The 14,495-nt window shown below is 37.2% G+C and overlaps 1 protein-coding gene across 2 annotated transcripts in view; it reads right to left on the bottom strand.

Moving 5' to 3' along the window:
* Positions 1-12,985, bottom strand: part of LOC138224029 (interferon-induced protein 44-like) — a 48,262-nt gene extending 35,277 nt beyond the window's left edge. The window contains exons 1-4 of one of the 2 annotated variants that reach the window (XM_069180278.1): positions 12,719-12,985; positions 11,773-11,795; positions 10,467-10,493; positions 3,431-3,469 (exon numbers count right to left, since the gene is read on the bottom strand). In XM_069180278.1, coding sequence (XP_069036379.1) covers positions 3,431-3,469; positions 10,467-10,491 — 64 coding nt within the window. In that variant the 5' untranslated portion in view covers positions 10,492-10,493; positions 11,773-11,795; positions 12,719-12,985. The remainder of the gene's footprint in view (positions 1-3,430; positions 3,470-10,466; positions 10,494-11,772; positions 11,796-12,718) is intronic. The other variant, XM_069180279.1, reaches the window with a different exon arrangement.
* Positions 12,986-14,495: the final 1,510 nt, after the last annotated feature.

The following is a 14,495-nucleotide window of genomic DNA, read 5'->3' as shown; positions in this document are numbered from 1 at the left end:
AGTAAAAGGGAAAACCATTGATGCCCTACTGGACTCCGGTAACTTGGGTACCCAGAGGGACAGTTCTTAAAAAAGAAATTGGAATTCATCCATATCCATGTAGATACCAAAATATATCCCACCACTGGTATTAACTTGAACACCTCTCAAGGTAAATATCGTGCTACCGTGGGTGTGGCCAAACAACTTCTCTATCCCATATTATTAGGAAGAGAGTCCAGAATTCCATCATCCAGACACCAATAAGAACACCCATTGATTAAGATAAGATCTTTATTGGCCATATACAATTTCTTGTATTAGAAATGTGTCTTTATGCATATCCTAGCTTGCTCTACATGAGACACACAGACGGGGAGAGAGAAGCTTGAGGACAGAGCGCAGGGTCGGCTATTTATATGGCACCCCTGGAGCAGCTGGGGTTAAGGGCTTTGCTCAGGAGCCATACAGAGTAGGATTAATCTGCCGGCCGCGGGATTCAAACTGGCAACCTTCCAGCCACAGGTGTAGATCCTTAGCCACAGAGTCACTGCTCTGCCCCAGATTGATTTGCTTCGAGGATATGGTGAATGACACCACGAAATGCCATAGGGATAAGAAGAAGCCATGGAGACCCAGAGGGAACCAAGAGAAAAAGAAGCAACAGAATCTAAAATAGATGTAGATTTATTGAATATAGAATTAACAGATCTAAAAGTGAGTGATCGCTGAGGTCAGTTTAAAACAGGGCAACTGGAAGAAGGTCATCTGAAACATGCATGTGTCACGTGAAAAAGATTGAGGGATTTCTGTGTGATCCTAACCAAACCCTTTCCTCTTCTTATTTTGTGGTGAGAGATTATCTGCTTTATTAGGTCCAAAAGGGAGAATGCAAAGAGATAGAACAGCTGCTTGTGCCACAGCCTTATCAAAGAACACTCCTCAATCTTGCACGCAGCATTCTCCTGGGAGGTCTTCTTGAGGTGAAGAAAACAGCTGAAAGTCTCCTCAAAGGTTTCTTTTGGCCCAGAATAAGTAAGGCGATAAAACAGTACTTCCAGTAGTGTCCTGAGTGCCAAAGGACAGCACCTCAGCCTTATTATAAAAGCCCCCTTGGTCCCATGCAATAATAGAAACATCTTTTGAGCGTATAGAGATGGATCTCTTATAAAATCTGCTAAGGGATACCAATATATATTAGTGACAGTGGATAATGCTACACTATATCCTGAGGGAATTCCTTTAAGGGTAGCCAGTGCAGAGAACATTGCTAGAGAACTCATTCAGTTCTCCTCTAAAGTAGGAATACCCCCAGGAAATCCTAACAGACCAGGGTACTCCCTGTATGTCCAACATTATGAGAGAGTTAAGTAAACTATTTGGTATTCATCAAATTGGAAACTCAGTTTATCATCCACAAACAGATGGCTTGGAAGAGCGATTTAATAAGACACTAAGAAGCATGTTAAGGAAGACTATGCACAGGGATGGATAAAATTGGGATCAGCTTTTACCCTATTTAATGTTTGCGATATGGGAAGCTCCCTAAGCTTCTATGGGATTTTCCCCTTTTGAATTATTATATTCTGGAAGACCCGGAGAATAATTGGATCTAGTGAAAGAAACATGGGAACAACAATCTTGTACATGTGGAACAAATGAGGGAGAGGATGAAGGCAGATTTAGAGAAAGCACAGGCATAACAAACCCAAATTTATAACCAAGGGGTCACACTAAGGGAATTTCATCCAGGGGAAAACTTTCTTGTGGCTTTGTGGTGGGAATCTGACAGTAAAAGTTGGGTCCTGTTAATTATAAAATTAAAATTAAAAAAGAAGCCAATTTCAAATCTATTACATTAATTTGTTGAAGGAATGGCATGGGACAGAATCCTCACCAGTCCAGTTTGTCCTTGATCCTCTAGAAGAAGGCACTGATCCAGTAGCCAAGGGAGACTAACAGTAGCTCAAAACCAGAGACAAGACTTGCAGGAGTTCCTGTCCCAGAATAAAGATGTATTTTCCAGAATACCAGGAAGAAACCACTTTATTCAACATCACATTGTTAAAGTAGCCAGGTAGATCGTGAAGAATCCTGCGCGGAGTAGTGTAACCGCGTTCTAATGCCGTAAGCCTGAAACCAGTCCAAAAGTTCAAAACCGAAGGGAAACACAAAACAAAGTCATAAACCAGGGAGCCAGAAAAATGAAGAGTACCAATACCAATAAAGCAAAACCAAAACAGCAAGCCGACAAGCGTAATCCAAGAATCAAGGCCTGAGGAGAAAAGCAATCCGTAAGACAGGGGAAACGAGACCAAACGAGACGAAGAGAAGTGTTGAGTACTAGGAGAGAACTTCCAAAAATACTGAGCAAAGGGTGAATGACTAAGGTTTCCTAAAATAGAGAAATGCAGAGAATGTGAGGATCGAACGAAACAGGTGAGTGGTCAGGTACTTTGAAAAAGTCTGCGCCTTCTTAAAGCGGCAGTATGAGAAGCTGGAAACATAACACACATCATCACGGAACCAGGGAAAAATGTATAGTCTCCCCTTACCGCATTCCCAAAGCAATAAGAAAGATTATTAAGAGAAGGTGGAGCAAATGTTAGCAATGGTAGTTTCATAGTGAGTGGGCCTAACCAATTGTATTTGGTTCCAAAGCCAGACAGAACAATTAGGTTTTACTATAACTTTCAAAAATGAAATGAAATCTCAGTGTTCGATGCTTATCCCATGCCGCGAATAGATGAGCTTATTTAACGGGTGGGCAATGTGCAGTATAGCACATTATTACAGTATATAGACTATAGATAAAAATGTACTGATGAACATGGCAGCAGGAGGTTGACTCTGGGCTTTGGGATTGGTTCCATTGGAGTAACTGTTTAAGCAGTATGGGTGGAGGTTTTATAGGTAGGGAGGGTAGCTGGAGGGTGTAGAAAAAGGTGTACTATTCCACTGAGAATGAAGTGTTATTAAGGATTTCTAATAATCTGTGTGCCTTGACCAAGCAGTCTGGTGCCTCTCTCTTAGGTTTTCAGAACACCATGAAACCCAATGCTATTTCCTTTTCCTCACTTTAGTTATATGGGCTGTGTAAGGGGGTGGGTATGATGTGCACACAATTGTTTGATCAAACTCATTCCGAGACAATCCCACTCACGGAAACAATCCAAGCAACCTTTTATATGATCTCTGATAAAAGAGCAACATATCACAGGGATAGTATAAACTGTTTTTTGTTTTTTTTTAAATAAATTTCCACTTAAGTGACAAGCCTGTCTTTCACTTCATACTGTAGGATAAGTGCATTACTTTTTAAAGTAATGGTTAACTCCATGGTGAAACAAGTAATTGTTAAAAGTAGACAAAAAGAAATACAATTTTGGCCTGCTGAGCCACCTTTTGTCTCATATTTGTTTGTAGATTATGTATGAAATACGAACCTTACCTGGATTTGGCGGTGGTGTTGGGAGGGAATGATGCTTTTCTGTATTAAAAAACAATTATGTGTGTTAAATTCAGTTAGGATTGGTTTCATGAAACAATACTACTTTTAAAATTAACTGGGTCTGAATGCTTCCAGGTACAGTAACTCCCCAGACTCTTGTTTTACTGCCAAACAGTTTCTGAAGAGCAGTGGTATGAAACATTTTGTACCAAACAGGTTGATGTTCATGTAAAAAGCACAGAGGTTTTATGATCAGCAGCACAAGGCCAGACAAACAGAATTACCCACATGTTCCAGGTTGAGAGCCATAGCATCTGTCAAGGAATTGTCTACAGTGTGTATTGCAGTTAACATCCTGGTGATATTGTAAAACGCCTTCCATGGAGCAATGGTTAAAAGTCCAGAACTATACCTGATTGCATCTCAGCCAGTCAACAACTTGTGATGTGGTATCTTAAAAGATGGAACCTATCCAATGACAGGGTTCTCTAAAGCTCCCTCCATCTCACCTGGCAAATTGACAGTCGTGTATTCTGTTTTTCTTACAGAAGATTCCAAAACTGTTCTTGGCAAAATACGAAGGACATCTCAACCTAAAACTATTCAAGCTGCTATTGTGTAAAATGACGAGTGCATAAATGTGTTGTAAAAGGTTGTGGTTTCTGGTTTCTAAATTGAGCATAGGATTTTATGCTACAAGACCTCTGTTCCTTTCTTTTATATTATATTATGTTCGATTGCTTCCTAAAAAGTACTCTCACAATTTACCATCAGAATTTTTATTACAGTAAATTAAAACCCCTGTTCACTACAATGGTGTAAAGAGGTTAGTTTCACAGAGGGCTCAGAGAAACTGGCCCGTTCAATCTAGCTTATCCTCCTGGAAAAGCCTGTTGAGAGTTGGGCTGCAAGGCACAGGGGTTAAGAAGATGAAAATGGCACTTTTGTTCCTCCTTTTTTGCAAACAAACTGACCTTTCTGTGCCCTACATGCATTAATGCCCAAATCCAAGCTATGGTCCAGGACCTTTGTTTCAATATATTAGAGAAATTGGTCCAGCACTGTTATCCTTGTGTCCCAGAGAAATGGAAAATATTACAGCTCTGAATGGTAGGCCAAGGAATGCAATGTAGCTGTGGGATATATTTCAATTAAGTCAGTTCAGTTTGGAAATCAACCTAAGAAACACAGCTAGTTTTACACAAGGTCAGCTTGAATTTCAGAGAGGAAAAAGATCAACTTTTAACCTCCTTAGGTCCTACAGCCTCAGGGCAAATGCCATTGCTAATTGCAGGCCAAAGAGAATAAAAGCCTCTTTCATGTCCTTGAAATATTCCTAAATTCCTGAAGTCCAGGAACTCTGCTTGTGTTTCAGGGAATCTGAAGTTTCTTAGGGCACTGTGAAGTCCATGGTACAGATGCAGCCATTCAAAATGCGCGGGCGATACCGCATTATTTTCCGGTACGCTGTACGCAGTCTACCGCGAGTTACCGGTAAATACCGCAAGTTACCGGTAAATACCGCTAGCAAAATAATAGTATCCGGAATTTCCGCAAGGTGGAGCTAATAAAGCTCAATCTCTCATGTTTGAGCTGTAGCCATCAAAGTCTTTAACGAAGATATTACTAATAGTATTAATAATAAATGACCTTGGATCAAGCTGTAAACTCAAAGTATTGCCCTGGTCCACATTATTTTTTTCATTGACCGTCTTTGTAAAAGTAACACCACAGCATTTTGCAATCACGCATTTTTTTCCAATCATGCAAAGTACAGTATTTTTTGAGACTCGATTCACCATGCCTTTCACATGCTCATAAAAGAGATTGATTTAGGAACATAAACATATTTCCGTATGCAAACTGTACTGTATACAGTATGTATATGTATATTTAATGTCTTAACTGTGCCCGTTTAAGTATTGAATATTTATATGGAATTTTACCACTGAAGGGAAATCTTAGTGCCTGAGCATAAAAAGAATAGGAGCATACTGCAACGCGTGTGAAGGCCATAAACGATATTAATTTTGGAACATAAACATACAGTATATGGCTGGTCTCGGTACTTTAAAGAAAACATACACGGAACATGGTTTCATTATGACCAGAATTGGTCTTGAGATATTTTTAACTTGATTTACAGTATTTTAGAGGTATGTCTTGACACCGATACTACGTAAATACTGCTCACGTACTGTATATGTTTCTAGGTTTATATTATGCATTTCATACAGTCAAATTAATTTTGAGCAACTGATAAGAAGCGCGAAACGGTATGCCCAGGGTGTTTTAGTTTCGTTTTGTGCGGGGACTGCTTTAACTATATCGCCGTGGATTGATTAGAGATATCAAGTACATACAAGTCATTTTTTAAATGTTGTAGTTCGTCTTGTAAAAATGTTACGAGAACATCATCTGTCAACAATTACACAGGTTCTGTTTCCATATTGCCGATTTTGGTTACGTAATATTATTTTCTAATTTCACATTGTGAATATATGATTTGGGCAAACAGAGCCGCAAAGAAGTACATTATGGGTTGTTGTTTTTTTTTTTTGCAGTTTTATCTAGAACAAGCGATGCTTAAACCTTTGTCTGGTTCTTGTGAAACTATCCAAACGACAGTTACCTACAGTAGGAGTTGACTTCAGTGATGTCACTGATGGGATGTTTCTTAAAATCCATCCTCTGTAAAACGTCTTCTCTAGTTGTCCTGCATATGTATTCGCTAATGAAGCTGTGTGTTCTGAGCCTGGTTCTCTACATTTCTGTATGAACCAGCTTAGAGGGCTAAAGACAGCTAAATGACTATTTTTTAACAAACATTTCTTTGAAAAAATGAAACGTTTCCCTTGGTCAGAGATTAAATAAAACCTCACTCGCACCAAACAAATTTATATTTCTAAATATCACAACATGATCAAATTGAAGTCTTTTTAATAACAATGAATAGTCACCTATGCGTTACAAAATAAACATTTATATTGATTTGAATCGCGTTTTGATTTAAATCGTAAACGCGTGTTTAAATATATGTGTTTAAAGCCGATATACTGTATAAAAGCGCTGAATCTTATGGAATGTGTTCCGCCGGGGATTCAAAAAATTTATTTTTTTTAATCGCGTATCTAAGGAAAATTGCAGTATAACTTTGTTCATGCACAAACAGTGGCATGTTACATTATAATTTAGGTGTCTCCTCTTGCCAGAAAGCTCTAAATTGCATTTTGAGTGCGGTTTTTGACTTTTTCTAAATTGCAACCCATAAATAAAGCTGATACAGTTTAGACTTACTGTATTCTAAACTGTATTACAACAGCACATTGGACAGTGCAACGTAAATTGCAAAAATGCACTTGGAATCTGTCCAAGCCCTACTACGAAAATTATTTAAACTGCGACACTTATCATTCATCTTTAAATAAACTTTATTTTATATAGCATTTTAAGCAAATAGGTAATTAGATTGCTCATAAACCTAATCGCTTTTTCTACATAAACACAGCGTGATTGCTCTCTGAAAATGCTTTTCCTTTATATTTAGGCTCAGATTTCAACTATAGATCGTATTATTATAAACTTTCTTGGAAAAATGTCTTTTATGTAAACCATGTTTGCTATTAATTCATTTAGGGCTAAAATACGTTCATTGTCTTCCAATCGAGTCGAGTTGACATTGGAAGCTTGCCACGCCCGGACTGTTACACCAACGCATTAGCATGTTAAAGCGATTTCATTGAAGAGCCTAGCTACTAGTTAACACTGTACTTCCTACTTTGAAAATACCTGTGAAACCGGTTTAATTCGTCACAGCCAGCACTCCGGCAGAGAGGGGGTTGTACTCGTTAATGTCCGATGACATACAAGTGGAAAGATTACAGATTTTAATCGTCTTTTTTCTGAACCAGGGAAAATCTAATCATGTTTCTCTATAACAATAATAAAAAAAAACTTTATTTTACATATCACCTTTAAAAGTGGCATCTCAAAACAATACAGTAGATGTAAACCACAGATTACAAGGTAAATACCCAGACAAACGCAAACGCGTTTTTAATAAAATGCTTTCATTCATTCAACAGAGAGAGGGAGCGTAAAACCTGGGTGTAACAGCTGTTCCTTTTTCTGATCACTCGCTCTCTGAGATACATGGGAATCCAGGCTTTTTTTATCAACGCTTTCTTTTCCCTATACCAGATCTTATGGAACCACTTCAGAAGGGTGTCAGCCAGTCAGATTCCAGGAATCGGTACTTTAAAGGAAAAATACACACCGGTATTCCATTTCTCCCTAAACATTTTAAGCATCGAAGTATTTAACTAACATGTGAAATAGCGTGTGAAAAAGTGGTAGTTTTAAGCTTTTCTGCTAATATAATATGGAATCGCGTATCTAAAGAATTTAATAACGATATGATTATATTCGTGTACTGCGACAGGGCTGTGTAGGGCTGTTTCGCCTCTCTCTTCATGCGACTGTACCAGGAAGAGGATTTCTTTCTATTTGAAACGTGTATTTTAAAAGTTTAAGAAGTAAAAACCTTACAGCGTACACAGATTTCTAAACTGATCAGGATCGTTATCTTTGTCTTATGCATAATAATGTTCACCGCTCTGTCCAGCAAATTAATAATAAACTTTATTTTATATAGCGTTTTAAACGAATAAGTAATTAGATTGCTCATAAACCTAATCACTTGCTTTTTCTTTTTATTTAGGCTCAGATTTCAACTATAGATCGTATTATTAATAACCATAATAACAACCAACCAACAAAAACAACCATATAAACATAATACCAACCAAAAACATAGATAACGACCACAATACAAAATCAAATATATCAAACCATTATACTCTCGCAAATTCCTTCAATTATCATAATCCCGCCCCTTATGCAAAACCAAACCCTCCTCCCATCCCAGTTTATCCTCTTTATCATAAACAAAATCCACCTCAATTTTCAACATAAAGCATTACACAAAATCAATACCTCAACACTCCATACTCAACAACGATAATTCACAAACAGCCAGAACATGTAACTCCACATTCCCAAACAGACCTTATTTCCATAGTCCCGCCCCTTATGCAAAACCAACATCCCTCCCCTGTTCTCTCTCTCCCCTGGCGTTTGTAATCGTTTTTATTTTCAAATAAATTTTAGCAAAGTCATGTATTTTAAAAATCTTAAGATTTTTATATTTATGTCTTTATTTAGTGGTTTCATTAGTGACAAAGGCTAAACTTTCTTGGAAAAATGTCTTTTATGTAAACCATGTTTGCTATTAATTCATTCAGGGCTAAAATATGTTCATTGTCTTCAAATGAAAGAAGGGTTCCTTTCACCGTGAACGGGTTGAAATTAGAATCTTGCCACGCCCGGACTGTTACACCAACGTATTAGCATGTTAAAGCGATTTCATTGAGGAGCCTAGCCTTTCTTAACTAGCACTGTACTTACTGGGTTTTTGAGGGGGGAGGTGTCTTTCGCTGTGAAACCAGTTCAGAAAAAAGACGATTAAATTTAATAAACGATTAAGGGTATTTACCTTGTAATCTGTGGTTTACATCTACTGTATTGTTTTGAGATGCCACTTTTAAAGGTGATATGTAAAATAAAGTTTTTTATTATTGTTATAGAGAAAAATGATCAGATTTTCCGTGGTTCAGAAAAAAGACGATTAAAATCTGTAATCTTTGCACTTGTACAGTATGTAATTGGAAAATACAATCAGTTTCTGCTTTGTGTAAGGATGGTTTCAAAAAGTAATCTAAGTGGTGAGAAAGCTGTGCTCCTCAAAGCGCTTTACAGGATAAAAACAATAACAACAATAGTGGCTGGGCAAACAATTTTTTTATAGAAATACAAAATGAGATACTGTATAATGATGTGCATGAACAAAGTTATACTGCTATTTTCCTTAGATACGCGATTAAAAAAAATAAATTTTTTGAATCCCCAGCGGAACACATTCCATAAGAATCAGCGCTTTTATATATCGCCTTTAAACACATATATTTAAACACGCGTTTACGATTTAAATCAAAACGCGATTCAAAACAATATAATTGTTTATTTTGTAACGCATAGGTGACTATTCATTGTTATTAAAAAGACTTCAATTTGATCATGTTGTGATATTTAGAAATATAAATTTGTTTGGTGCGAGTGAGGTTTTATTTAATCTCTGACCAAGGGAAACGTTTCATTTTTTCAAAGAAATGTTTGTTAAAAAATAAAGTCATAGTTCCATGGGATTCGATCACAGACCGTGTGACATGGGAGTCAGGAACCTAACCCAGTCACATGCAGAGTGCTGAAAAAGCACTACAGAAACATTATCGACAGACAATGTACAGCGTGTACTATTCTTGTGTTGCGGTACATGAATATAATTATATCGTTATTAATTTCGTTAGATACACGATTCCATATTATATTCCCTTTTAATCAAATTCTAAAAGTATGCTTGTTGACTCCGGTATCTCTTTAGTTAAAGACTTCGATGCTTAAAATGTTTAGGGAGAAATGGAATACTGGTGTGTATTTTTTCTTTAAAGTACCAAGACCAGCCATATACTGTATGTTTATGTTCCAAAATTAATATCGTTTATGGCCTTCACACGCGTTACAGTATGCTCCTATTCTTTTTATGCTCAGCTACTAAGATTTCCCTTCAGTGGTAAAATTCAATATATACAACGGGCACAGCAAAGACGTTTACTGTAAGTCTTTCTACGACAGACCAACGGACCACGAGTGCCCCTGTCGGTCAACCAATCACTTACCGCGGAACCGAGCGTCATCTTGCGTCACAATGCGCGACGCCACCTGCGGTACGTGTCTGTAACGCGCACTTTGAATGGCTGCATCTGTAGTAGTTAATGCCATTCCCTTTTCCTCATTTTAGTCACACTGTCTAAACTCAGGGAACAAGTAATGGTTAACTCAACAATGAAAAATAAAATGTAGAAACAATATTTTTCAGCTACCTTTTGTTTGTAGATTATGTATGAAAGATTAATCTTACCTCGTTTTGATTCAGAACTGCCCATTTCTGTATGGAAATAGAATTATGCATGTTACATTCAATCAGCATCAATTTTGTGACATTTATTATAATCCATGTGTCCAAGTGTGTTAAGATTTCACATCACTGTAACTTGAGTGTTGTCTGGTTGTTTTGAGGGAGTTAGAAGAGCATAAGTTGGAATAACATATTAGGAAATTTGGATAAACACTGGTGTCTAATTAAATAAAGCTATAATACTCAAAGAATATCCTCATATTTCTACAGTATATTCATCAAAAACTTATATTTTCTAACATACTAATATATACAAGAACTTAAATGTTTTATTATATATGTAGATAATAAGGGAGAGTAACATAAGTTTACTGTTTACTGCATACATGTCAATACTTATACTGTACCATTTAATCATTGTAATAATGTAATTCAGTAATTTCATGACATGTACCTCAGGAATTGATTTGGGACCCCCTGCTATTCCTCATTTACCTGTTCCCACTTGGCTAACTATTAAGATTACATAAAAAGGTCTAAATTATCATTTCTATGCTGATGATGCTCAAATCTGCGTTATACTAATGGTTATACTGGTGTTGATGAGTGGCAAAAGTTTATTGTCATTATACTCATATACATATACAGGTATATGGTATAACGAAATGCTATATAGCTAGCTCTCAGATGATAAGTAGTACAAAATAACAACAATACATTTGTATAATAAAAGAAAGACCGAGACAACAGGCAGTGTGCAAAACAACACCAGGCAATGTGCAAAACAACAAAAGGTAACAGGTAATGTGCAAAACAACATCAGATGTGCAAAAATATACACCAACAGAATAATTAAAGGATAGAACAATGATGGGGAGTGTTTTGACATGGAGGTAGAGGTAGATTTCAATATGTGTTTGAGTTTTTGGTAAGAAAGAAGGCACTGTGAGGTTCAGACCGTAGGTGAGAGAGGCTGATATATGAGAGTCAGATATACAGTACAGTGCCTAAAATGTATTCACTCCCATGGAACTTTTCACACATTATTGTGTTACAGCATGGAACCATGATGTATTTAACTAAGAAAAGTAATTAAAAATAAAAAAGTAAAGAATTTAATGCATCTAATATTAAATTATTATCTAGTAATCTAGACCTGCTTTAAAAAGGTATATCTGTTATTCTGTTGTTACAATGCAAAACAGTTTAAGTACAGCATTGATGCAGATGTTTACATAAAATACATTCATGTATATGTTAATGTTTACATTTGTTTATAAATTTATGGATAAAAAAATATTTTTCTTACCAGTTTCAAAGAAAGGCTCTGGTCTGGTCAGCCAAAAAAAAAGATAGTGATTTAAACCTTGGCTTCAAGTCACATATATTTATAGAAAACACAGAGAACCAATCAGGAGATGACTGATAAACATGAAACTTTTATTTTCACTTTCAGTATTGATTATCATTTCAAGATGTTTAATCATTAATCATTAAGGGCACTGTTCCTCGTGTCACACTTTCATCACAATCACTGGCTTTGGAGAAGCTTTCATCACTTGGATATGTTCGGGATTAAAGTTGTGCTTAATGACATATTTCATACAGCTTACAGTATGTGAAACAACAATAACAGCAATTTTCACTTTCTTAAACTCTTTCAATGTTCCTAACATTTCTACACGTTGGTGTCTATATAATTACTTGACAGGACAGGGCTCACCCACAAATGGTTTCATGCACATATTGTTATATGCTAGTTATACCAATGTGGATTAAGACCTAACTATTTAACATTCTCTAATGCATATGTGATATCAGTAAACAATGAGGGCACACACTTAATTGAGACTACCTAGTAAGTGTCTTCACAGCCTGTAGATCACGAACGACTGGAGTGCTTGGCGGTTGATCTCAAGAATGTTTTGTGAAAAATCTATTTACTTTTTTCAATAGCCCAATCATCCATTCAATTCATTCTATGCATATAATCTCATACATTTTACTGCCCTTGTGTGTGTTTAACCCTTGTCGAGTAGGTTGTAAAAGTCTCTGTTACCTGGTTGCTGGCTGATGGAGCTGTGTAAATAAAAAAAGTGTGTTACTTTCAAACGCACCCTACATCTGCTACAGTGCATAAGGAGCGAAACAGTCTGGCCATGATAAATTCACCAACAGTTTGATAAGTTTGTTGCCTATTTGATAGTTGTTGTTTTTGAGCAAAAATGAGTGAAGCATAAAGAACGGAAACTTACCATTACCACAGGGAATGGGAGCATGATTATTTTTTTGTACATTTGCATTCAAAGTTTGTGTGTCTAATCTGCAATGCTAGCGTCTACACGAAAGAAAGGGAAACATAGAACAACATTTCAAAACTCCACACAAAATGTATGATGTGGACTTTCCTGCTAAAAGTGAGTTACGGAAAAGAAAAGTGGAAGAGTTAAAATCTCAACTAGCAGCACAGGAGTTGGTTTCCACAAGGTCCAATACAAGAGTGAAAAGCGGAAATCATTGCATCGCTCTGTGATAAACACAAAAAGTAATTCAGTGATGGAGAGGTCATAAAAGAAGCATGTGCTGAGGCAGCTGACTTGCTGTTTGGAGATTAAAAGAAAAATGAAATCTCAGCTGCCATCAAGGACATTCAATTGTGAAGAAATACCGTAACAAGGCGATGTGAAGCAATGGTGAAAGAGCACCGGCGATGGCTGGCCTCACCAGTGGATTCATTGCACTCTGCAAACAGTGAAACTTTTCTGGATTTTATTCATTATCACTGCATAATTCATCTGCAAGCATTGTGTGGGAAGATTTTATGAGAGACATAATGGACATTGTGATGTCCACCTGGAGGAGGCAGACGCAGACCACATAGACTTGTTGCTGCACACTGACATGCAATGTCTCAGCAGAGGTAAATTTTTGATGAGGTTCAGAGAACTGTTTCTCAAGTCGTCTAAACATGCTGGCCTGAATGAGCTGAATGTTGAGCTGCAGGGACAAAATAAAAATGCCATCGACATAATCAACAGTGTCAACACGTTCAATAGAAAATTACAAGTGCTCTCCAGTAAGCAACAGTGCCAAGACCTGTGTTACACTAATCATATGCATTCAGAGCTTGAGCATCAGGGCAAAGATACAGCACAGCTTGACAGCACGTTACATTGAACAAGTTCAGGAGCTCTCATCCGAGTTCCACACACATTTCACTGACATTTCTGGAGCCTGTTGCCTCACACATGTGCTTCCCATTATGCCCAGATTTAGATGTGGATGATATAGCCTCTCAAAGTGGGATCACTCTTTCACCTCGACACAACAGCAGTGGAGAAGTAGATTCTCACTCTGCAAAATGCCAGTTAGATGAAAGCCAGGGCAACTACTGAGATGAAGAGGGAGTTCTGGGAGCTGCTGTTGGAGGAGAAATATCTCAACATAAGAAGATGTGCCTTTTACTTGTCTGCCTTTTTGAAATCACCTTATTTGTGTGAGTCTGCATTCTCTCACATTAAAATTATTAAATCAAAGTACAGATCTACTATGACAGATGAACACCTTCTGGTCTGCCTGAGATTTGAATCCAGCTGCTACTGCCCTGACTATGAAAAACTGGCAGTTGCTTCTTAGTGCCAATGATCACATTAAAGTATGACATTCTTTGTCCTAAAATGGGGAACATGTTCACTGTAGCATTAGTCACTTGCTTTTATTTGCTGTCATTTTAGTGATGGGTATCATTATTGTACTGATGTGCCCACAGTCTGTTTTTCCCATATCAGAGCTCCAAATTCACACAGGTAGATCATACTGGACTGGAATTAAAAAGTAGATCTTACATTAAAAAAGGTTGGGCACCCAGGGTCTTCACTATGTCTAGAGAGGTATGCAAGCTGAAGAGCCCCCAGTGAGGCTGTGATGTTGTTTAGTGCAGTTTTCTGCAGTTACTCACCAGTCAGAAATATCTTGCCAAGACAAACCTGGCCTTAGAGGTTAGTGGTAGTGGGATAGGAGAAGAAATTTGGT

The sequence above is a fragment of the Lepisosteus oculatus genome, chromosome 18, assembly GCF_040954835.1.
Source record: "Lepisosteus oculatus isolate fLepOcu1 chromosome 18, fLepOcu1.hap2, whole genome shotgun sequence".
Classification (NCBI taxonomy): Eukaryota; Metazoa; Chordata; class Actinopteri; order Semionotiformes; family Lepisosteidae; genus Lepisosteus; species Lepisosteus oculatus.
This window is presented reverse-complemented; position numbering and strand designations above follow the sequence as displayed.